General features: G+C 44.8%; 1 protein-coding gene across 1 annotated transcript; it reads left to right on the top strand.

Annotated features, from left to right (window-relative positions):
• Window positions 1-467: 467 nt before the first annotated feature.
• Window positions 468-13,144, top strand: csf2rb (colony stimulating factor 2 receptor subunit beta). The gene is made up of 14 exons (XM_036552806.1): window positions 468-643; window positions 3,102-3,282; window positions 3,410-3,533; window positions 4,497-4,669; window positions 5,133-5,281; window positions 5,852-5,996; window positions 6,391-6,526; window positions 6,863-7,017; window positions 7,657-7,790; window positions 8,008-8,194; window positions 10,576-10,672; window positions 10,799-10,868; window positions 11,808-11,899; window positions 12,463-13,144. Exons 2-14 carry the CDS (start codon window positions 3,183-3,185, stop codon window positions 13,142-13,144), a joined length of 2,244 nt encoding a protein of 747 aa, XP_036408699.1. The 5' UTR covers window positions 468-643; window positions 3,102-3,182.
• The last annotated feature ends 10,525 nt before the right edge of the window (window positions 13,145-23,669 follow it).

Raw genomic sequence — 23,669 nt, 5'->3', positions numbered from 1 at the left:
AAAACATATAGAACTAACACTGCAGTATTCTTTTGTTGATATCAGAATTCCCGATATTTTAAAAAAATCACGAAGCCTAAGCAGAGGGCGGATGAATAACATCTCCATTTGCACACAAATAAAACAGCAGATTTTTTATTATATGATAAGATTTCTAGTATAACAATTTTAGTGCAAGATTGACAACATTTCACAGATTAATCAGCAACACAACCCTTAGAAACCCATCCCAACAAAAACGCAGTGCTGTGCAAATGGATTTATAGATTAATTCATTAACTTTAGCCTATATTGCAGTCTGTACCAACTTTTTGAGCCATTGCTTTATTCTGAGCTGATGATTATTATCTCTGTAAGAAGCAGACGGGAAAAGACCATGTCATGCTTCACTACACATCACAAGAGGAAGCGGTAGTGTTGACATGACTTCTTCCAGGGTAACGCGCACAGAACTGTACAGACGCGTACGCACCCTCTCAGTGGCGAATCGTGCCGTTTATGTTACGTAGACAACAGCGGTATCAAAAGAGAAAGGCTTTATGACCGAAAACAGACACAATTAAACGGGTCTTACGCAGGAGTCAGACATAAATTATGAGACTCTAGAAGTGAGACGAAGACGACTAAAACGCATATTGCGTGGGTAAGTGCTCACCGATCGCGATGACACTTGTTTTGAATTCTTTATTTAGTTATTTTAGTTATCTCCCATATATACATTGCTATGTGTATACATATTAAAATTATAAAGTATTATTTTGTGAAGTTTTTTACAGTTTCAAAGTACAGTATTTTATTATTCAGTTTCAAAACTTATTACTCTCGTTCAATGGGCATGGTATCGTAGCCTAATACTCCCTTAAAATGTTAATTGTGTAAATGAAATTATCATTTAGTCTGGGGGTAGTTTTTACTTGGTGTTTGTGCAGTTAAAGGTTTTTGCTCTGGGAATGAGTGCGTTTGAGCTTTATGTTAATACGACATTGGAGAGATGGGACAGCATCCAGGACTCTCTGGTGTTTGTTTTCCCTTCAGTCCTTTCTTTCCTCCAGTTCTACAAGGGACCTCCTTTCCTCTTCTCGTTCTTTGAATATTTAAAAGTGGAAATCCCCTCGATTGATTCCTGGTAGTCACCCTGAGCGTCAGTGCACTCTCTTTCCAGTAAGCGTGGTAAACGCAGTCCACCAGTCTACTGAAGAAACAAAATATTGTGTGTATGTCAGTATGCTTAAACCTTATATATAGGCCTAAACATGCCCTTCCAGCGCCTCAACGTTACATTTGGTTAACAGACGCCATTGCCCTAATCGAATTATACATCTAAGAATTTTTACATCCATTTACGTATCTGGATATTTATTTATCCATTTATTCAGTCGCACCTTGACCAGCACCTGTATTTGGCTTCCATGTAGGCTACAAAGTGCGTTTTTTCGAATATGTTTCAGTCCCACAAACTGCTAGGTTTCACATGACCAGTAATACATCATCTTCATTAGGTCATTAGTGTTATTCATTAGTATTATTATTTGCGTGAAAAGCCTTGGTTGTGTTATTGTCCATCTGGACCAGAACTAGTGTTCAGCCCCAATGCAAAAAGGCATTTTTATTTCAACTTTATTCCATTTTTACACAGACTTTTCAGGATTTTTTAAATCTCGCAGCTTTTATTCCAAATCATCTGTATTCATTCTTTGCACACTGCACCTCCTTGTCATCGTCGATTTAGCGCGATACATACATTTGAAGATGTTTTAATTGCTCAGAAGTATCTACGGTTATTTTTTGGACTTTGCTTTGCTGTAGGCTAGTGAATTATAGCTTACACTCTAGGTCAGTAGCTACAATAGATACCTCGCAGAACCGTTAAAAGCATATTATGATTTTACAGCGTCCTAAAAGACAGTGGTTAGACGTTTCTACGTGCAGCCGTTTAGGAGACAAGAATATGCTTATCGCGATCCCCCAACAATATCAAATACCAAGATAACTTTACTGCGGTCTATGACTTCACAGTTCTGAAACGGTTCTAGCTACCACACACGCACATACGCTGCAGCTGCTGAAAACACTACTTGGACTGATTGTTATCTCAGAGACTTTTACCCGACTGTGTTCAAAGAAAGATACAGTTATTATATAGTTATTGTGTTCATATCTGCCTTTGTGAGCCCGTATCCCCTTGCATGACCGTACTGGGGATATGGTAAAAGAGCTAGAACTAGAGCTAGTTAACTATTTAATTCGCTTGTTTATGCTGGAACCTATCCCGTTAACATGAAAATATGCACAAAACCTTACACCTTATACTTACATGTCATCCTGTTTGAACCGAGACACATTTCACCTCGTACATTTCACATTTAGGTTCTACGCAAAGTTAATACCGTGGCCCCCGTCTCAGCGTAGTTTATCAAGACTATGTTTAATGCCAAGCCACGTCGAATGTAATTCAAACGTCTGTCCGCTTTTAATAAGACTATTCCCAGTTTTCAAGACAAATCATACTTTTTTGTTCAAGTTAAGATGTTGTGATGGTATGACAAAAAAAAAAAAAAAAAAAAACACTGGTGCAACAAGCAGGTGTATTTCTGAAAGAAAAAAAAAACAAGATTTAATCATTCAATATCACTGACTCAGGAATCAGCCACAGTTTTTATATGTGAAGTACGTTAACTCTACTATCATCTTATGGCTCATTAAGGATCATCTTTGTGTCTCTCCCAGGAGAGGGCATGGCTTCTGTAAAACTTAAGAATACATGTTCCCTCGGTGTGCTCTTGGTTTTACTATTTAAGCAGGAAAACAGCTGTGATATACTGCCATTGAGCCTAAACTCAGCCATGGCTGAACTCTTCCCAAACACTCTTGGCCAGTGCCTGGGGGAAAGGAGGTGGGTGCAGGCCCTGCACTAGGAGGGTGCTTAGGGGTGCATTGTACCCTCAGACGGCCCTCAGTGCACCCCCAGCTATCTCCTTATATTCCGATGTCTGCATAGTATTTATGACTTTTGGTGCTACCCAGTGGATTACACTTGTACTCCTTTGGCGCCAGGCCTGGGTGGGTGCACAGCCTTGAATCTATTTCCCTTCTTCTTACAGGTTGCATGCACACCTTCTGAGCTGCAACGCTTGGAGGAACTCCGTCTTCCTGGTTTGCGCTCCTCTTTCTAACCAGGAAGGATGCCTCTCCCTTGGGCACTCTTTGTGGCCGCCCTCCCTCTCCTGGCCCTTGCTTCAGACGCTGAGATCTGCACAGCCCACAGCACCAGCACAAATTACAGTAAGGGTGATAACAAACTAGACCCTACACAGCATTAAAGTGTTCTCATAGCAGAATAATGAGAGAGCGCTGCCACTGAGGTTCACTTAGTGTGTCTGTCACTCCACCTCTCTTTCTCCATACCCAGCGTCCCCCATTTTGGAGTCCCTGCAGTGCATCAATGACTACAAGTCCCACATACGCTGCAGCTGGATAGAGAGCGGAGAGAGGCCTGCAGAAGCCCGGCTTTCTCTCTATCACTGGGACGATCGGTGAGTGTGGAAAGAGGGATTGGTGAAGGGGTAGTTGGTATGATAGGAAGAGAGAGAAAATTCTAGACTGGGGACATAGAGAGAACAGGATTGGGGAAGAGAGTGAGGGTTATGGATTTATGGATGAAGCGACAGCAATAAAGTGGAGGTGAAATGGTGGGGGGAGAAAGGATTTTAAATAGGAAGGATTTTAAAGGTTATGAGATGGGTAGGAGGGACGGTCATGCATGAGGGAAGTATAAATGTTCATGATAAGGGGTGGGGAGGGAGTGAAGGTTTATCAGTTTGGGGGAGGCGGAGGGCTTATTATATATTGGCCGAAAGTCAGAGGAAAGTGCTGATATCCCCGGCTCTGTGGATGACATCAGTCAACAGAGGCTGTAAACAGTTTGAGGGATATTCTTACATTACATTATCGTTATTTAGCAGACGCTCCTACCCAGAGTGACTTGCGCAGGTTACAGTTCTATCCATTTAAAACAGCCGGAAATTTACTGAGGCAATTCTGGGTTAAGTACCTTGCCTAAGGGTGCTACAGCATTGCCCCAGCGGGGGAAATCAAACCACCAACCTTTCGGTTACGAGCCCTCCTCCTTACCGCTATGCTATGCTGCTTGCCCGAATGGATATGCGTGAAGGGGAAGGAAGAGGCAGACCAGAAGCAGAGAGACATGGGGAGAGAGGCCGCGATAAATGACATCAGAGCTGTGTACCACAATGGTTAAGGAGCAGGACTCGGTTGCCAGTTCGATCCCCGCTGGGACACTGCAGTTGTACCCTTGGGCAAGGTACTTAACCCACAATTGCCTCAGCTGTATAAATGGATAACATTGTAAAGAACTGTAACCTATGTAAGTCGCTTTGGATAAAAGCGTCTGCCAAATGAACAAATGTAAATGTAAAACTGCATAATGAAATGCTACTGTATGCATGTTCTTCCCTCCCTCACCCATGCACTTCCAGGCAAAAGGAATCCCTGTGCGTCCCATATGGCCAACCAGTAAAGCAGGCGGATGGTCGCCTCGTCCACTGCCGATATAATACCACGGTGTTTGCGCTCGCAATCATCGACACCTTTTTTTTCAAGACCCCCTGCCCTCCTCCCTTCTACAAAAAACTCAACCTGAGTGAGCACGGTCAGTAAAACGGCGCCTTTGTTGATCCGTTAAAAATGCACTCCACTTCTACTGAAACCCCCGTGTCTGTTGAATTCTCCACAAAGTTCAGTGGAAAAAGTACTCTCTTAATAATCATTGCCTAATGACCAGGCAAGTGTCCTTAACGAGGGTCATTTTTTCAGAGCATTTGTGGCAACAAGTGCAGAACCAGCACCAAATACATAGTAGATTTACATTTACTCATTTAGCAGACACTTTTATCCACAATAAATTAGAAGTGCTGCATGACCAAGTTTCATTTGTTGGCCAGACAAGGTACAAGCTAGCTGTTGAGAGCTAGTAGTAGACTCATACCTAAAACAATTCTCTGTGGTACAGCACACATAAATGTGTCTGTGATGATTTCATTGTTTTATTGTAAGGTCTTTAGTTAAAAGTACACAAGATGATCTTAAGTCACTGTTTTGATTGGTCATTGCAGTGAGAGTGCGTCCCCCTCAGAACCTATCAGAGCGAGCCGTGGAGGGAGGTGGCCGGGTGTTAACCTGGCAGAACCCGTACCCCCCTCAGTCAAACTGCACAGAGATCAACTATCAAGTGAACTACAGAAGGCTTGGTCAAGACTGGATGGTAAAATAACCCTAGCAATTTCCCCATCAAACTTTGCCTCGGGAAGCAATGAAACGTGACTCAAATGAAGAGTATCATTTTGCCCACAGAGGCGATAAAGCAAATCCTGTTCTGTGTCAGGTTCCCCGCATTCTTACTGTCATATACATTTAGATTTTCACATAGATAATGAGAAGCTATTAAAATAAAACAAGAACATGAATACTGACAGTGTGTAGACTTGACACATAGAGGGTAGGCTAAATAACATTGAAACGAGTGGCTTTCAAGGATTGGGGTGGTTAGCTGTTGGCTGCTTGTAAGTGCATGGGAGGATTGCACTTGTCTTACTTCACTGCTCCTGCATGATTTCAGATGATGTCGTGGTGAGACAAGCCCAACGTGGCTTAATTAGAGATTAGAAGAACAGGGCTCCATAAAGGGTTAAAAGCATTAAAAATTTTCTGAATAATTTTGTAGTGATTTTTAGGATAACCACAGAATGTGTCATTGGTTACAAAGACGAGATTATACATCTTCCCTTGGCCAGTCAGTCACTGCTCTTGTGTCTAATTCTTTTTGTCTCTGCAGGAAAAAACCACGTCAGGGTTGGAATTAAAGATTGAGGCTGAGTCTCTGGTACCTGGCTGCAGATATCAGGCCAGGGTGAGGGCGAGAAAAGAAAAGGGGCTCTGGAGTGAGTGGAGCCCTCTAGTGGAGTGGCAGACTGAGAATGGTGAGTTCTGGCAGTATTCCATTGCACCCTTTACTTATGAAATATGGTTTCATCACCAGGATTACAGGGCAGACAAATGCAATGTTTTATTGCCAAATAAAACATTGCATGTCATCAATTTTAATTGACCTCTTTCTCGCCTTCTATCTTCACTCTATTTTCGCCGTCTGTCACATGCTCTGTTTTTCTGCCCCATTTCCTCCCTCCCCGACTTTCCTTTTTTCTTTGTCTTCATTGTGGTCTCTCCATCTTGCTCTGCCCACCTCCCTCCGGCTCACCCCGTTATGCTCCCTACACGCCTTACTATCGCTTTCACTCCTTCCACCCCTTGCTACCTCCGTCTCTCTCCCTCTCCCCCTCACCCTTTCTCCTTCTCCCTCCCTTCTTTCGGCAGCGCCAGTGTCTGGGCCCTCTAATCTACAGTGCGTGTTTGATGGAGAAACAGAAGTGAGCTGTAGCTGGGAGGTAAAGAGAGACCTGGCCCAGTTCATCACTTACAACCTCTCCTACGTAACAGACAAGAACCGTCAGTAAGTCCGCCTGCCAGAGAGAGAGAGGGAGGGAAAGAGGGTGGGAGGAGGGTTGTGTATGCTTGAGAGACTATAGATGTATGTGTCTTTATCTCTCTCAGGCCATCTGACCTCCCATCTCTAATGCTTCCCTGCCTCAATCTCCTTCCACCCTCTGCTGCTCCTCTTCAATATCTCTCTTTATTCCCCCTCTCATTCTCTGAAATACCCATTGCTCTTTTCCTGTGTTCTCCTTCCTCTCGCCTCCATATCCCTCTCTGTTCCTCTCTATATCCCTCCCACTCTCTCCCCCTCTCTCTTCCTCTATCCCTCCCGCTCTCTGTCTCACTCCCTCAGAAGCCAGTGGTGCAGTAAGGTTGTGAGCAGTCCCACTTCTGATGACCCAGTGCTGAGGTTCAGCTGTTCTTTCTCTGTCTCGAGCTCATGGGCGGAGCCCGAGGTGAAGCTCGTACCCGCGTACAACACCAAGGTGATCCTTGCCCGTGACCACGGTGAGCGTCTTGTCTCTCGCCTCCCCCATCTCTCTGTCTTTCTGCGTCACACTCTTTCACTTTCACTCATTGCGTCGGTTGCCTATGTGGTTCTGTGGTCAGAGCACTTTTCTGATTTGAGGCTGGTTCAGGTGCCAGGAAACTGTGGGTTTCTCAGTGTTAATACTAAAAAGGTACTAATAATAATAAAAAGGTAAAACTGAGGTGTAGAAATTTACTTTCTTGATTCACTTTGGGAGAAAGTGTCAAATGAACAAATGTTAATAAGCAGGTGCTTATTAACATTCCACAAAATTATAGAGAAAAATGTTTTGTGGACTTAAAACTACAGACACTCCAATGGCCAGGTTTATAAACTATTAAAAGAAAGAGGTCCCCCTGCAGCTTCTGATTTTGAGTAATGGAGCTCCAGACTAAAGCAGGACAGGTCCCCTATCTTGTCCATGAAAGCCAACATTAACACTTTCATTTTCCCAGTTAAAAATATATCAGTGCTGCCACTCAGTGTCCAGATTGTAGCATTACAATCTTCTCGTTTTATGTTGACATGTTTTTCATGACAGCGTTGATGCTCTCTGAATTTTCACAAGAGTGCCTGGCAAAAACTGTATTCAGGCAACCATTTCCTTCCCTCTGCAGTTGAGCCATCTCCTCCAGATGGCGTGCAGGTGAAAGAGAAAGGTCAGGATTGGCTGCTGACCTGGACCACATCCTCAAAGGAAGAAATTGTTCCGGTCTTCTACCAGGTGTGCTACTGGAGTGATGACAACCAGGTGAGATATAGCACATCCGTCTGTCTGTCCTTCAGTCCATCTTTGAGCCTTACTGCATACTGTTGCTTTAATCCAGGTGTACTTGTTACTGTCTCTGTAGCAGTCTGATTAACATAATTATGACATCTTCCCATTCATCCACAGTATAACCCTCTGGGCCTTTCTTTAAAAGAACTACCTGTTCATGCTCAGTTCTGGCTCTCACTCTTCTGTGCAGGAAAATGTCAAGTTTCATAACTTATCCAAAGGGGAGCGCTCATTTGTGATCCACGGTAGCGCTCTGCTCCCCTCCACACGCTACAAAGCCCAGGTTCGAACCCTGATCGCCCCCGACAGTGGGTACAACCATCATTCTGGGCCTCCATCAGAGTGTACGCCGCAGGTGGAGTGGAACACACCCCCAGGTAATACCTCCCCTGCTTTTGATCTCATCTAGGTCACCTGGACTATGGGCCAGAGGGTCTTGGGTTTAAGCCCCAGTTTGAGCCCAATACAGTATTTTACTTAAAATCTGAATCTTGTGATTCAGTTTTGTAAAGATGTGTAAAAAATCAGAATCACAAGACTCCAGCACCAGGGACAAGATAATCTGCACTTACCATGTACCACTGTCCTGTTGGCTGCTTTGGCAGCCGCATTAGTTAATTTAATTTAGACTTTCATCTCAAATAAAATGGCAGTAAAATTGTTTTCATCATTGTAAAATATGTTCCAAGCCAGAAAAGAGTATAGTGGAAGTGGAAAGTTGAAATAATGTACATTACTTGTATATTTAGTGAATATGAATTCATATATAAATGAGATGTGTTTACATTTAAGATATCTGCAATTTACACATACTTAGGTAATTTAGCATGTTATTTTTTTTAGATTCTGTCAGGGTAGAGCAATTTTTTTTCAAACCACTGCCAGGACAGTAGTGTGTTGTGCAAGATGTAGACTCACTCCCCAGTGCAATACCAAACTGCCATTGTCAGTACGTCATAAGAATCGTCTCACATTCAGTTAGCCTCTCTATTCACCTCACACTTCCTTAACTCTTATACGCCTCTTACCAAATGTTCATAGTGGACAGGATTTTTTTTTTTTAATCCAAGCAGAAAGTGTTCTTTTTGTAGAGCGACACGTGGGATCAGTCACAAGGTGTCTAGTACAGCGCAACATTTTGAGAGCAAGCATGCCTTTGAATTAGCCCAGGGAGAGCTGCCAGGCTGATATTTCATTCACCTCTGTGGTTGCCAGTGTCTTCGAAAAACACATCATCCATCCTCATCCCACTCAATTAAACCAGCGTTGGCATCATGAATATAAATAAGATAAGCAGCAAATCAACAACCCAGAACAAGGACAATTTGTGTCCCGAAATGCCAGCAGAGTGTTACGCATTGAGCTGAGGAAACTTACCTCCCTGACATTCAGCATGCTGGTTTACATTTATTTTACATATTGGCACTTAGTAGGCGCTCTTATCCAGAGCGACATACAAAGGTTGCAGTTTTTACATTATCTGTTTATACAGCTGGATATTTAGGAGGCAGTTGTGGGTCAAGTACCTTGCCCAAAGGTACAGTAGCACTGCCCCATCAGGGAATCAAACCAGCAACCCTTTAGTTACGAGTCGTTTTCCTTACCACTATACTACACCGCAGTGGTTGCCATTGGTTGCCATCAGACTGTATGTCCCAGGTGTCAGGTTTTCAGGGGGAAGGACCCGGGCGCAGACCAGGATGACAAACCAGGTTTTTATTTGAAGAAAATCCAAAATCAGTAGTAATAAAACAGTCCAAGTCAAAACCAGAGAATCCACAGGCAGAAAATCCAAAAACACAAGGCAAGTTCCAAAATCACAACCAAAAAAAACAGGCAGAAAGTCAAAAACCAGAGCAAGCAGAACATAAACAGGCAGGACCAAAACAATAAAATACACTGTGACAAACTAGCAGAGAAACAGAGAAGATAGAGGGGTATGTATACACAGACTGATGATGAGATAACAGGGAACAGGTGTGCAGGATGGGCTTCAGGTGGTGGGTGTGGCAGCAGGGCAGATAGGCGGGACAGGAGGTGGGACAATGGGGTGAACAAAAACAAAAGCACATGCATGCAAAAAAAACAAAAAAAAAAAACAAACGAAAGACACACCCACACTGACAGACAGGAAGACAGAAACAGTACAAGCAGGTCATCACGTGGAAGTACTGACACCAGGGTCGTTTCGTTAGGTTACCTGTCCCAGTGGCATTTCATAACTTCTCCTGACCTGAATGAGGGTTGTGCTCACAGCATGGTAAATTTTAATCATCTTATCAAAGACAACTTCTGACAGGTGGGGGAGGCTCATTCTCAGTTTCCGTCATAAGCAGTTGAAGAAATAAGAAGAAAGAGCAATGAGTTGTTGAAATGAAAGTTGAGCGAGGAAGAAAGAGAACCAACCATTAATGGTCCAGATTCATATCCCTGCTAAAAGAAATTCATATTTGAACCACAACTCCATTAATAATACATGTCATGCTGACTAGGTCCCAAGGCTTCATTTGTTTCTATCGCTCTCAACTGAGTTTACAAGTAAATTACTCCTTTAATTATTCACTGAATGGTTATGAGGAGCTTTAGAGCCATTATAATTTTTACTGATAAATCATTGATGTGAATTCTCAACAAGACAGAGGCAAAAGACATTTTGTGATGCTACACTTATAGAGAACGTACTAACAATAACAGCAATGACAACAATGATAATTCTGTGTCATGTTCTGTCTTTCTCTCTCTCTCTCTGTGTCCACAGCTTCCTGGTCTATGACTACTATCATTTACATCTTCATCAGTGTGCTTGTTGCCATAGTCTTCATCGGCCTATACATTGCCTTGCCAGCCTGTCACAGGTAACGGGCCTCTGTCATTGATATGATTTTGCCCTCCTCATAGTGAGCTTAAAGCAAGGCAGCTGTGAATGTAGTTGCACTTATTTAACATCCTGGTTTGGTTCTTTGTGTTTATTTCATGTTCAGGAGGATCGTACTGTGGCAGGTGTCTGTCCCGTCTCCCCTGAAGAGCAAAGTACTTGAAGAAATCATGAAGGTGACCTTTTACCTTATTTTCGCTCTCCCTCCTTCTTGCTCTCCTTCCATCCCCCTTGTTTTATCTTCTCGGACTTTCCCCACCTCTGAAGTGTCTCTGTTCATCACCTGCATCCCCACACCCCACCCCACCGCCTCTCTATTTCTCTCTTTCTTACTCTCTTAGCTCAATCAGGTACAAGCTAGCTGGTAGAGCTAACAAGTGCGTTAAACCATTAGATTACGTTTCATTTTATCTTATGGTTTAGTAGGGCACAGTTTTGAGACAAGAGAAATTCCTTTGGGGGTTAGTGTTTCAGGTGCTCAGGTAAGTGGGAAGAGCTGTGTCTTCGCATGTTGCTTGAAGACAGAGAGAGACTCGGCAGAACGGATGAATGGACGATTAATACTTCTGAAGCATAGAAATACACCAAAAAACAGTGCACTAAAATGGAATGCATGGTATGTAGTACATGAACGAACTAGAAATCTTTCTGAAGTTCTCCTGCATTAGTGGTCACTGTCCTTCAGATTCAGACTATAATGGGTGGCTGTGTGCTTTACAGTCAGCTCAGTACAGCTCCTCTCTTCCTGGGGTGTTTTGATATTAGATGTTAAAAGAGCACAGTGATCTGAAGAACAGGTTTTCACCCATGTGTCTGAATGCCACATGCTGTATGTTGCAGCTAATCCTAGTTTACTGTGTGTTGAGGGCCTGTGGGGACTACAGGTCAAATGATTTGGGCTGCTATCTGCCACCTTCTTTAGCCCTCCCCCTTTCCTACCCCCCTTTCTCTTTCATTTTGCGTCAGTTCATCCATCCATCTCTCCGTCCACTCATTTGTCTCTTGTCCTTTATGATGTTTGTCTTTCCACCACTGTTTGTCCTGGTTCTTTATGAACTCGTCTCGGAAAGAGGATGAATTCAGCAGCAGTGCTAATGTTGTGGATGTGCCTACAGAGATCCCCAAACTCGCGGCCTACTCTCCAAAAGGAGGATGAGAAGACCCGCATCTGCAGCGTGCAAGTGCTGGACAAAGACCAGCTGCAATGGTAGGGTGCTGGGCGTTGAAAAAACGTTCATTTTTGCCTGGTTGTGTGGGCAGTGTGGAGGTAGCCCTTAAAACCAATTCAGCAACAGGCACCGCACACAGACTGCTAACAGCCCTCATGAGCAGTAAAAACTGATTTTTTTTTTTTACTGCAATATTGAGAGTGGGGTCAGTGAACCGAAAAAATTATCTTCACTGATTTGAAATTTTCATCAGATAGATCTTTGTTGCATATGTATGTTTTGGTTATTTGTCATCAAGCTGTGAGGGGAAGGTTAGGGAGCTGGTGGCAGTGAACTTCAGCCTTTCACAGCATGGTTACAGGTTTCAGTCCCAGGTGGGGCACTGCGATTGTACCTTTCAGGTATTTAATAATATTGCTTCAAATATCTAGCTGTACAAATTGATGAAAAATGGACATAAGCAGTGTAGAAATTCATAAATGAATAAAATACTAATAAGTAGCTGCTTCATGATGAGTGAACATTACCAGTACTCTTGCAAGTCTGTTGCAGACGTGTTGGCTAAATATTGGGGTTTATGGGGACCCTCTTTTCCTCTCAGTTTCTCAGAAGACTGTTGCCACCCAATGGGACTGACCATCGTCAGTGACAACGGACCGTTCCAATGCATGGCCAAGCAGGGGAGGGACGCTGCCTTCCAGCCCGAAGGACTGGACCACTCTGACTCATTGTGTGTGGCGCAAGCTAAAGAATCCTGTCTGAGCTTCAGCGGCCCGTACATTTTCTGCTCCACGTGTTCGCTGACTCAGTGCGGCAAGGCTGACGGCCATATAGAAGACAACCCCTTCGGTTCTTCCTCTTCTTTCTCCCAGGTCATCTCCCCCTCCCCCTCTCAGATTAACGCAGCGTATGTGGAGCTGCCCGAGTCTCCATGCGGCCTGTCTGAGGCCTCAGCCCGCATGTCGTCCCAGGAGCGTGATACACGGCAGAACGGGTACGTAGGTGACCCCCGCAGTGTGAAAGGAGACCCCCGGCCGGAGCCAGTCACAGAACTCCCGGACTGTGACCCCCCGGCCTACACCGCCGGCCCACTCCCCATCCCCACGGTGCTGCTCCAGGGTGCTCCTGAGAGCGGCCTCCTCCCGGATCCTGAGGCTGTAGACTGGGACACGGCGTACCCCTCCACCACCACGGTCATGCTGAAGGGCAAGGGGGGGGGGGGAGGGGAACGGCGCGAGGTCAGCGACTACGTCAGACTGTCGGAACCGTTTTGCACACCTTAACCCTGTTGGCTGAAACGTGGGACATGTTGAACTGCAGAGCCAAGCAGAACCCCCCCCCCCCCCTCCCCTCCCCCACAAGCTTTGGGCACAGCCCTGTCTGTCTACGGTTCTTATGCCTCAGAGACCTGTACATGCCAATGGCGTGGGAGTGAACCTTGCAGAGCGTCTTTTTTAAACAAGATTTAAACAAGAGCAAAAACTGAATCAAAAACTCAGGGATGAAAGAGAGAGCGAGAGAGAAAGAGTGAGAGAGAGAGAGAGAGGGTGAGTGAGAGAGAGTATGAGAGAGTTTGAGAGAGTATGAGAGTATGGGAAGAGCTGGCATATATACTGGAGGTGCTGCCGTCTCCGCTGGGCATATGCAGAGAAGGGCTAGCACAGAGACGGGGGCCAGGAGCACACAGCCACAGAACTTCAGCTCATGGAACCTGAATTTTCACTTTTTATGTGTTATGACACATCATAAACATAGCCCAGACCTTTTTCTTGTATACAGAAGTCTGTATCAGCAACCACAAATATTGTTCCTATTAATAGGCCATTCACTGTATGTATTGCTGGTAACTGCATCAAACTGAATTTTGCCTTTTGCCTGGATTGTTTAGCTCCTAATTGAAAAATTATCTGTTCTTTTATCTGTTCTTCCTGAATTACTGTTGTCTTTTATATGTGGTTTTTTTATACTTCAGATATAAATTCAAAGGCCAGTTTCTCAGTGCTGTAAACATTTCAAATGCTAGGAAAATAGATAAAGATGTAGTAATTTTGAATACTGTGGCTAATTTACAATGTCTGTTTGTTGTCAGCAATCGGAAGCGAGTCAATGCTGAGATATCCAGTTGAAAAGAAGGAATTGACCAAAAGGTGGTGCTATTTCTCAGAAAAAGTTTCAGAATGATAGGTTTCGTATCTCCGAAAGGCCAGTAACTGTTTGCCTTTCACAGTGTAATCTCATCTTTCAATTTCGGGACCATCTCACAAGTGCCAGAGATCTCCCACACCACAATCAGCTCTTGTATCATGTCATATGTGCAGGATTTCTGTCTGTCAGAGTGAAATACAGGCCAGCTATGAAAAATAAAATTGTAAGTGCTACTGAAAATAAATGTATTAATTTAATGAAACAGGCGGTATTGTGAAATAATGTAATCATCATACAATGTATAAAGTATATGTGCATGCATGTGTGTGTCTGCGCATGTATATATGTATACCATTGTGTGTATGTGCATGTCTGTGTGAATGAGCGTTTGAATGTGTGTGTCTACACATGTATATGTGTATTTCAGTGTGTGCATGCCTGTACAAGTAAGTGTGTGCATGTGTCTGTATATGTAAAGTATGTAGGTGTGTGTGTGTGTGTGTGTGTGTGTGTGTGTGTCTGTGTCTGTTTGTGCATATGTATAAAGCCTGTGGAGCTATCGTTGTTCAGACCAGAGCCCAGACAGAGTGCAATTCTTCCAACAGTACCTAAGTGTCTCTCTGTAACATACATGTAGTGCATGTTTTTCTGTGTGTACTTTGCACTGCACACACGGTGTGCCCATGCATGTCTGTGTGTGTGCAGTATTTCTGTTTCAATATCCCCCTTTATGTGTTAACATCTGGTATGGAAGAAACCAGCTGGTGTACTGTGGACACTACAGGATTTATTGCCTGTCTTTATGACCACCCCCCCCCCCCCCAACCAACACACAGACACACACCCACACACACAGTGGCAAACCATCTCTTACCTTAGAATTTCACACCCAATGAGGATACAGCAGTGAGAGCTCCTCATGTCTCCATTGGCTGACAATGGAGACTAAAGTGACATTCCCACAACATTGTTGCAACGTTCCCAACATGTGACTAGGCTCTCTCATGTTGTGGTAATGGTGCTAAAATGTCACATGCGGGTACACCAAGAGGAGAAATCAGTGGGCTCCTTGTTGCTTGTTGCTCTCAGTGTCCCAATCTCATTCAGTCCCCTGAAAAAGGCCCATCCTCAGAATCTCCTGGGAGCCCAGTGAAAATGGGGAGTTTTGGATACACCACCTACAAAGGTAAGGAACGACCAGACAACCACAGTTTGCAGGCAGAGATGTCTTGGTATGAAGTGATGATGGCCTTGTCTACTCCATAGGGTAGTGCCAGGGTAAAGACTAACACTCACATTTAATTGTACATCAAAATTAAGAACATGCTGGATTGAAAGAATGTTGATTAAATATAGGCATTATAGTTTTGAACTCTTACAGATATGGAGGGTGCAGTCACCATGGGGTGGACTGGGACCCTGCTCATTCATTCAATCAGCACAGAATCCATGGCGTACCCAAGTCTGAACACAAACCCAGTCTCATTCCTGTTTTTTCATAGACACAATGCAAACAATAACTAGATTGGAACCAAAGTCAATTTCTCATACAGCTAAGTCCCGCAATATTCCTACAGTGAGAACAAAAGTAGCTGCTTTTGTGGCTACTTTACCCACTCTGGCGCTGCAATAAAGCTCATTTGCAGTTGAAGCACAGCACAAGGCAGCTGTGGGGTGAGGCATTTGGGAATGGGGAGATAAATATGCCGATTTCTTACTTTCATCAATAAAACAACACGCAGGGCTGGATAGGCAGCGCTGTAGAGAAAGCCGGCCTGAAAAAGAAATGCAGACATTGTGTCTCAATCGCTTTGGCAACAGCCAACAGGCAGCTGAGTTAAACTGGGCAAGGGAGAGGGGAGAGAAAAGGAACGCTTGGTAGAGGCTGAAGTTAAAACACATGCCGTGCCTGTGTGTGTGTGTGTGTGTGTGAGTGTGTGTGTGCGCAGTCCAGTTACTGTGTGATTTATGTGTTGGTGAAGTAATCTGTGTCTGTCTCCGTGTGTTATCACATTTATCTCAGTTCCCTCGCACACCGCAGCTCTCTGCAGGTCGCCCACCTACCGCAACGGTTATATCTGCCCGCCTGTAGTCCTGCGGCCTGACTCTCAGATCGTTTATTGATGTTTATCCAAGCATCGGTCTGCCTGGCATTTTTTTTTTTGACACGCTGACAGTGTCAGTGTCAGTGTGTGCGCTAGGGTGTCTGCGTGCCCCGTGCTCTGCCTGCGTTTTCGTGTCGGGGGAACGTGTTGGCCGCTTTCCGCGGTGGCGTGTGTCTGCGTGGTGGGACAATGCTGGAATTCCAGGCGCGCCGTGCGGACTTCCTGTGTTCTCATCCCGTCCCTAGGTACTCCTTCCTGTCCGCTGCGTTCAAAACACATCGATATCCTGATATACAGACAGACACACACACACGGGCGAACGCATAGACATCGAGTCAAATGCCCGCCAAACAACGCATTTTGCCCTTTTTTTCTTATTAAGAAAATGACCTTGACTTGACATTGTAAATAAGTGATGACCTTTTTTTTTTCCTCCCTCCTTGATCCACATTCCAGACTGGCTCTGATACACTGCCCAACAACACCCGCATTCCACCAGCCCTGAGTCACTCCTCGAGTGCCATTGTTCCCAGCCTGGGAGAGAGAGGCTGGGAGAAGGGGGCAGCCCGGGCTGCCAGGCACCTTTCTACAGCGGCAAGCACCACCAGTGAGGGGGGGAGCGGGGGTCAGAGGAGCCGCAGGAGCGACACTCCCAGGCTCCACACACTCTTAAAGAGAGTTCCCAGGCTCAGGAATTATGATCATTCTTCAGCATCCCTGTGTCCGTCTGCAGGACTGTCTGCTGTAGTTCTGTGCCATCCTTAATCACTTCTGTCATGAGGACATTCTGTTCCTAACATGCTACATGCAATCTGCCAGCACTAGTTACATTGCAGGGAAAAAGCAGCACTAGCACCAAACTAAAGAAAACTGAAATTAATGCAAAGAAAGCTGCAATGCTAAAACATCAGAAATGAAAACAGCAGAAATGAATACTCAATTAACACTAGCATATATCTCTAAATAAAATGTTTGGGGTCACCCAAGGGCCCCTGTAGACAGACCAGAGTTCCATACACTGCTCATGTTTAATGAGTGTCTAATGAGGGCCAAAATAACAGAGGAATGAGTTCATTCTGAGAATGAGGAGGGTGTAGTGACGGGGTGAACTGAAAGGAGAGAGGAGGATAGAATTATATCCAGATTACACACGCCATATCTCCCAATACTGCTGGAATACCTACCTGCTGACTGGATGGAGATTAGTCTCACCCAGCAAAGACATGAAGTTGGGTGGAGGGGGGGGGCAGAAGGAGAAAGAATAGAACATATAGTAAGAGTCATTTATCTGAATGTCATATACAGTCATAGTCCCAGAAGTCATATACAAATAGCCCCACTGGGAGGAATTGTAACAGAGTAAGTACATAGAGCCACAGCACATCCATTAAAAACAAACAAGGATAAAATCAAAGTCAAGTGAAGACTTTTTTCCACTGTGGTCCACTGGGGACATGCAAGAGAGGCAACCAAAAATCCTTCCATATAAGGATGTAATGTTGTATACAAGAGATTCCCAACTAAAAATTACAGTTATACTATAATTTTTATCTGGTGAGATAGGACATCAACCACCTTCTAAATGACAATTTGAACGTGTTCTTGGACTCAGTGGCGTTAAGTGCAGCTGGTAGCTTGTGCCAGGCGGCAGCAGCTGTGTATGAAAGCGAACTTTTCCCAACTGACGTCTTAAATATGTAAATTCTGACATCAGTGACATTGGCCCTGGTCCTGTGATTACGGCTGACGGGGAAGGGGGAGAGAGACAGAGGGAGAGGTTTAGAGAGGGCTGCAGAGATAGAGATAGAGAGCGAGGGAGAGACGGAGAAAGAGAGCGATAGAGAGATAAAGAGAGAGGAGGAGGAACAGGCTGGAAAGGGGATGTGGGGGAGAACGAAAGACGCAGAGGCGTGAGGTGTTTGCAGAGTGAAAAGAGCATTGTGGGTGAGGTGGGGTGGGGGTATGGGGAGAAAAACGGCAGAAGCTGCTGGAGAGGTCACGTGAAGGAGGGAAGTGAAGCCACGATCAGGGGCTGCGAACAGCAACTGAGAGATGGATGGAGTGTAAAAGATTAGGAGGATACCGCAGGTAGAAAGGGGCGGTGAAGGTAACAACAGCACACTAAAGTTAAACCAAGGGGGCAGGGGTTTTGAGAGAAAAGATAGGAGCTCTGGGAAACGGTGAAATAGAGTTTGATGCAGGGCATGAGGGCTGTTATTAGGCAGGTGAGAAAGAGGTGGAGACGGCACCATCTGAGAGACTTGGATTAAAGCACGCGTGATGTATTTTGACAAAAAACCTCAACTCTATTTGTTACTTTTATACTTAAGGAGGTGACAAAACCACAAAATTTAAAATATTAACCTTTTTTCAATGGGTTATTTTATTCATTGATTTGTTTTAAAAGGGTAGGTTAAATGCTTTTGATTAAATGCAAATCTAAGTCACATGATGTTAATATGTAAAAGCAATACCTGTGATTATGTCATACCAATTAGCACAAAATGCTAGCTTCCATTTGGTGCTTTGAAGCAGACAGAACACTTCAGCCACTGAAGTGAGCCAATGAGGAAGAGGAAGAGGAGCCACATGCTGTTGCAACATTAGCGTCCCAATTTGAAATGGCGGAAGACCAGCGTCTGCCAGTGGGGAAGGGGAGTGAGTTCCTCTCCTTCTGTTTGGAGTTCCCCACATGAGAGGGAACGGGAGATTACGTGATTCATAATTCCCACTCCTCAGCAAAGGTGGGGAGGAGATCACAAACGCCTCAAAAAAACTTTTCCAAATCAAAAGTATGAGTGAACTGGTGACCCACGGAAAACATTTGGGCTGGTGCTCCACAAACCATTGAGATTTTCTATTACCTTTTGAGATCAGGTCTTAACGGTGGTATGACAGTTAATGGAGAATCAGGTCTTGATATCACACTTGATATCAAGGTGTGTGTGTGTGTGTGTGTGTGGGTATGGGTGTGTGTGGGTGCGTGGCCATTTGCATATGTGCCTGTCTGCATGCGTATGGCTGTATGTGTGTGTGTGTGTGTGTGTATGTGTGCACATGTTTGAGTGTATGCATGTTCAGACACTGATGCTACTCCATTGTGTACCTACTAATAGGTTTTCCCAGTGAAGGTGAGTGCACTTAAATGCACGAGTTGGTCAGAGGTCTCACAGAGACCAGGGAGAAGCACACAGGCAGAGGGAACAGAGACAGAAAGTCCTGCTCATGTAGTATCTCACCTGTCAATCAACCAGGGAAGAGATGGATGAGGAGCCAATGAGAGATCGTGGACAGCAGTGAGCACAGAGGTGCTGACTGGGGTCGTGCCGTCTGGAGGCTGTGTTGATTTGACCTAATGACCCCCAGGGTCAAGGAATAACAGTCGCTCACTCAGCAAGGAAGAAGTCTTGCCGAGATTTACTTGGGACACAGCGAGTGAAACCCCAGCTGGCCCGCCCTCGTAATCAAGAGCTGCAGGCTTTAAAACACACAGTGACTGTGAGCACAACCAACAACCCCTCCTATCTCGACCACAATCCCCCTCACGCCCCCCCCCCAGCCTTGTTTGATGTTTGGAGATTGAGTGGGTGGACAATTTGACCTCCCCTTTAAGCAGATTTCTCAGTTCTCTGCTGAATTTGGAGCGAGCCTGATGTTTATATGTAACGCTGGGATGTAAGGTTGACAGTAAAATGCCCTTAAGTGCACGCAGTATTAATGTGCATGTTCCATGTATTTATGTACTAAATGCTGTAAGCTGTAGGCTTGTATTGGCTGTATGTATGGCCTTAAAGCCAAGCCTTATAGGTAATTCACAATTTCTGTACAAGAGGTGCTGTTTTAGAAAAACATTCTCCAAGACAAAATGCTATGGTTCACCCATCAGCTCATCAGACAGCTGGATACATGTTGGGACCTCACCTTCTTGGCACACAGGATATCTAGAAATGGAGGATATGAAGGGCTGCTAAAGATTCATTTTTTGCACAGATCTTTTCTTGTGCAGTCCTACATGATATTACTGTTTTGTTTGCCACTGAGGGGAGACTTAAGGGGAGTGTAATGCCCCCCCCCCCCCCCCCAAATATTTGCTGAACCCGTACTTTTGGGTTGGGTTTCTTCGATAGTGCATTTATTTTTTTGCGGTGGCGTTTCTGTATACCGAAGCCATTTACTCGTACTCCGGGCTGAGTTCAGCTGGCTGGAGTGATGGAGCTGTACGGGTTCCAGGTGTGGAGCCAGTGTGGGAGACGCACCCTGGTTTTCTCAGAGAAACCACGAGCCGGACGGGGGGGTGGGCCAAAGTTCACGCGGCGCCGTGTCCTCGCCGCACCGCTCCATGGCGACCGCGGCGCTCCCCGCTCAGCCTTCCCTGAATCAGCTACGCACTCCCTCTGCCAAGGGGCCTGTCAGCGAAAGCGACGGCGGTTTGAACAGCGTGTTAAGCACCGCACGTAAATCTCGCTCTGTTCTGTTTATCTCCAGATAGACCTCGCTCCCTCCCCTGCTCCATCTCCCACCCACTGTCTCTCTCTCTCTCTCTCTCTCTCTCTCTCTCTCTCTGTTAAAATAACAAGGTCTTTTTGCCTCCATAATTCTCGGTCTGTTTTTCTCTCACCCCTCCGTGAGATCTTTGCGCGCCACCACGTCTGCCCCCTCTCCTTCGCTGTCACTCGGACTCATCACCATGTCTGTTTCTCCGTTTCACGATGTTGTGAGGACAGGCTATCTGCCACAACATACAGAAGAGCATCTGCTGAAGTTGGAGCATGTATCCCTGTATGGAGCACAGGGAAATGAGCACTTACAACAAGAGTGTAATGTGAGGAAGAGAGATGGATACTTACAGCAAGAGTGCAAAGTCAGGGAGATGGATACTTTCAGTAACAGAGGGAGATGGATGCTTAAAGCAAGAGTATAACGTAAGGGAGATGGATAGCTTTTAATGTGAGGAAGATGGATATTTACAGCAAGAGTGTAGTGAGGGAGATGGATACATTTACACTTATTCATTTAGCAGACGCTTTTATCCAAAGCCACTTACATAGGTTACAGTTCTTTACAACTTCATCCATTTGTACAGCTGGATATTTTACTGAGGCAGTTGTGGGTTAAGTACCTTGCCCAAGGGTACAACAGCAGTGTCCTAGCGGGGATCGAACCAGCAACCTTTTGTTCACGAGTCCTGCTCCTTAATCACTATGCTACACTGCCGCCCATTGATGAAGAGACTAATGTGAAGCAGTTGGATACAAACAGTAAGGATGCAATGTGAGCAGTAGACAAATGCTCACAGAAGTATCAAGTAAATAACAGAATCAACAGCGAGACAATTCTGAAGCAGCCATTGCATTAATGTTAGTCATTTCTGACGGTTTCAAATGATTCCAAACTGTGAAGTGAATGAGCAATGTATGCCGTGCTAAGTCCTTAGCCTGTATATTTTTCATTTGTTTCTGTCTTGAATTTTACAAGTAAATAAAAGCTTTAAATACTCATTACATGGTTCTGTGGGCTTTTCTGAACTGTCCATATGATTTATTGGTCAGTTAATCACATGAGGAACCTCAGCTGACTGGAATAAGGTAGAAAATGGAAGAACTTCATACACCAATGTGAAGTCCCCACAAACACTTACACAAACATGAACAAGTGCTAGTAACTCTGTGTTATGCCACGTAGGCACAAGCTCTGAATGTATGTGTGTGTGTGTATGTGTATGTGTATGTGTGTGTGTGTGTGTGTGTGTGTGTGTATGTGTGTGTGTCAGATGCTGAGAAAGAGAATGAACATAAACAGCTCACAAAATACAATCCTATTATTGTCATTATTCTGGATTTATACTTATATTTGAATACAGTTAACAGTGACCATTATGACAACAATGCGTGTCATTGTGATGAAACAACTAATGAAACAATTAACTACAGCAGAGAATGTGGGGGCCGGGCACAACAGCCACCTTTTAAATAAGTTAAACATATATGTTGGGAAATATGTCCTGTAAGTGTGTAATGCTGAGCGCTATCCATTTGTAATGGGCAATGAAAAATGGTGGTGCCTATATTTAGCCAAAGGGATTCCCTAATGCTTTCCCACAAACCCTCCAGTGCTTAAATGAAACTCAATGATAGCGACTGCTCCAGCTAATGTAGTCTGACGTCTAAAGAGTCTCTCCATCCCCCTCTCTGGCAGCTGCGATTGTTTCAGGTGAAAAAACAAACAAGCAAGTCAAGCGACCGCAAAGTGCTGGCCCCCCTGCAGCGTCGGCAGAACATGACCTTTCCCTACGGTGGAAAATACAATACAGCTCACTCTGGCTCCCTTGCTGTGTCCATGTCCGTGTGCCACTCAGAATGGGCACGGCCCTGTTTTGGATAGCTCCCGCTGTCCTGGAACACACACCATCCCATCCCTCCACCTCTCGCTGTAGGATCCAGACCCCCTTTAGATGCAGCACACACTACACGCTGACTACCACACTGTGGAGGCCGCCAGCTCATCACCTGATATAGACCTAACAGACCTGGTGCTGCAGGAAACGTACAAAGCCAAACCTTTCCTTTCCACCCAGTCCCTTCCTCCTGTTATACATGCTGAATGTGTCTGAGCTTGCTCAGTACTAGAGCAGAGACCCTCTGGGAAAACCAGGCTGCTGTTGGAAGTGGTATTGGTGTGCCAGTAGGGGGCAGCCTTCTCTCTGGCTTCTGGCTCAGGTCGTAAACCAATGCCCCAGTGCATCAGGAGATGCCATCTTTCAGGGGACAGGTAGAATCGAGGTCATAACTCATTTTAGCTGTTAAAGATCCCAGGGCGCTCGGGGGGGGGGGATGGGGGGGCGGGTCCCTGGTGTCCTTGCCAAAGCCAGAGTCTCCCCATCTAATCCCCAACCAGTTCAACTGGTAAAATTATTCCTCCATGTTTGGGGAATATTACAGCACAAAACTACTGCCATGCATCATCCAGGTGAGGGCTACACATTGGTGCTTGGAATGGGTCACCTTAGCTCTCCTTATACCATTCTGAGACCACTGAAAGGGACAAGAGGTGTTACATAAATGAACTGATTCAATTATTTTTATCATTAATTATTTATTTGGTCCATTCAGTACACGGTTTCCAAATGCTTGCAGCACTTGGTGAAGCCTGATCAATCTGCAATGCAGAGGACATTTTGTCTCGGTTTCCATGCTATACCATAAAACTGATGAGATGAAATCCAGTTCACCTCCACAATGACTGATAACGCTACGAAATGCTACTTTCTTTTTTGTCCTGAATTAGTGGAGAAAATATACAGCAAAGCTATCTAGATGCGAACAAATGGAGACCAGAAGCTTTGCAGTTCGATTCTGAAGATACTTAAAAGCGTGTTGGCTTTTTAATCAGACCAAGAGCCAGTAATAACTGATATCCCTTTTCAAAAGGTGTTCTGAAAGGATCAACTACATTTCAGAAAATTGGAAAATATAGCACAAGACACAGACAAATTATACTTGTACTGAATAAATAATGTTAATAACATATATGGTTGTAATTTACCCCAAAGTCTCTCCCC

Source organism: Megalops cyprinoides, chromosome 19 (genome assembly GCF_013368585.1).
Source record: "Megalops cyprinoides isolate fMegCyp1 chromosome 19, fMegCyp1.pri, whole genome shotgun sequence".
In the NCBI taxonomy this organism is placed as follows: Eukaryota; Metazoa; Chordata; class Actinopteri; order Elopiformes; family Megalopidae; genus Megalops; species Megalops cyprinoides.
This window is presented reverse-complemented; position numbering and strand designations above follow the sequence as displayed.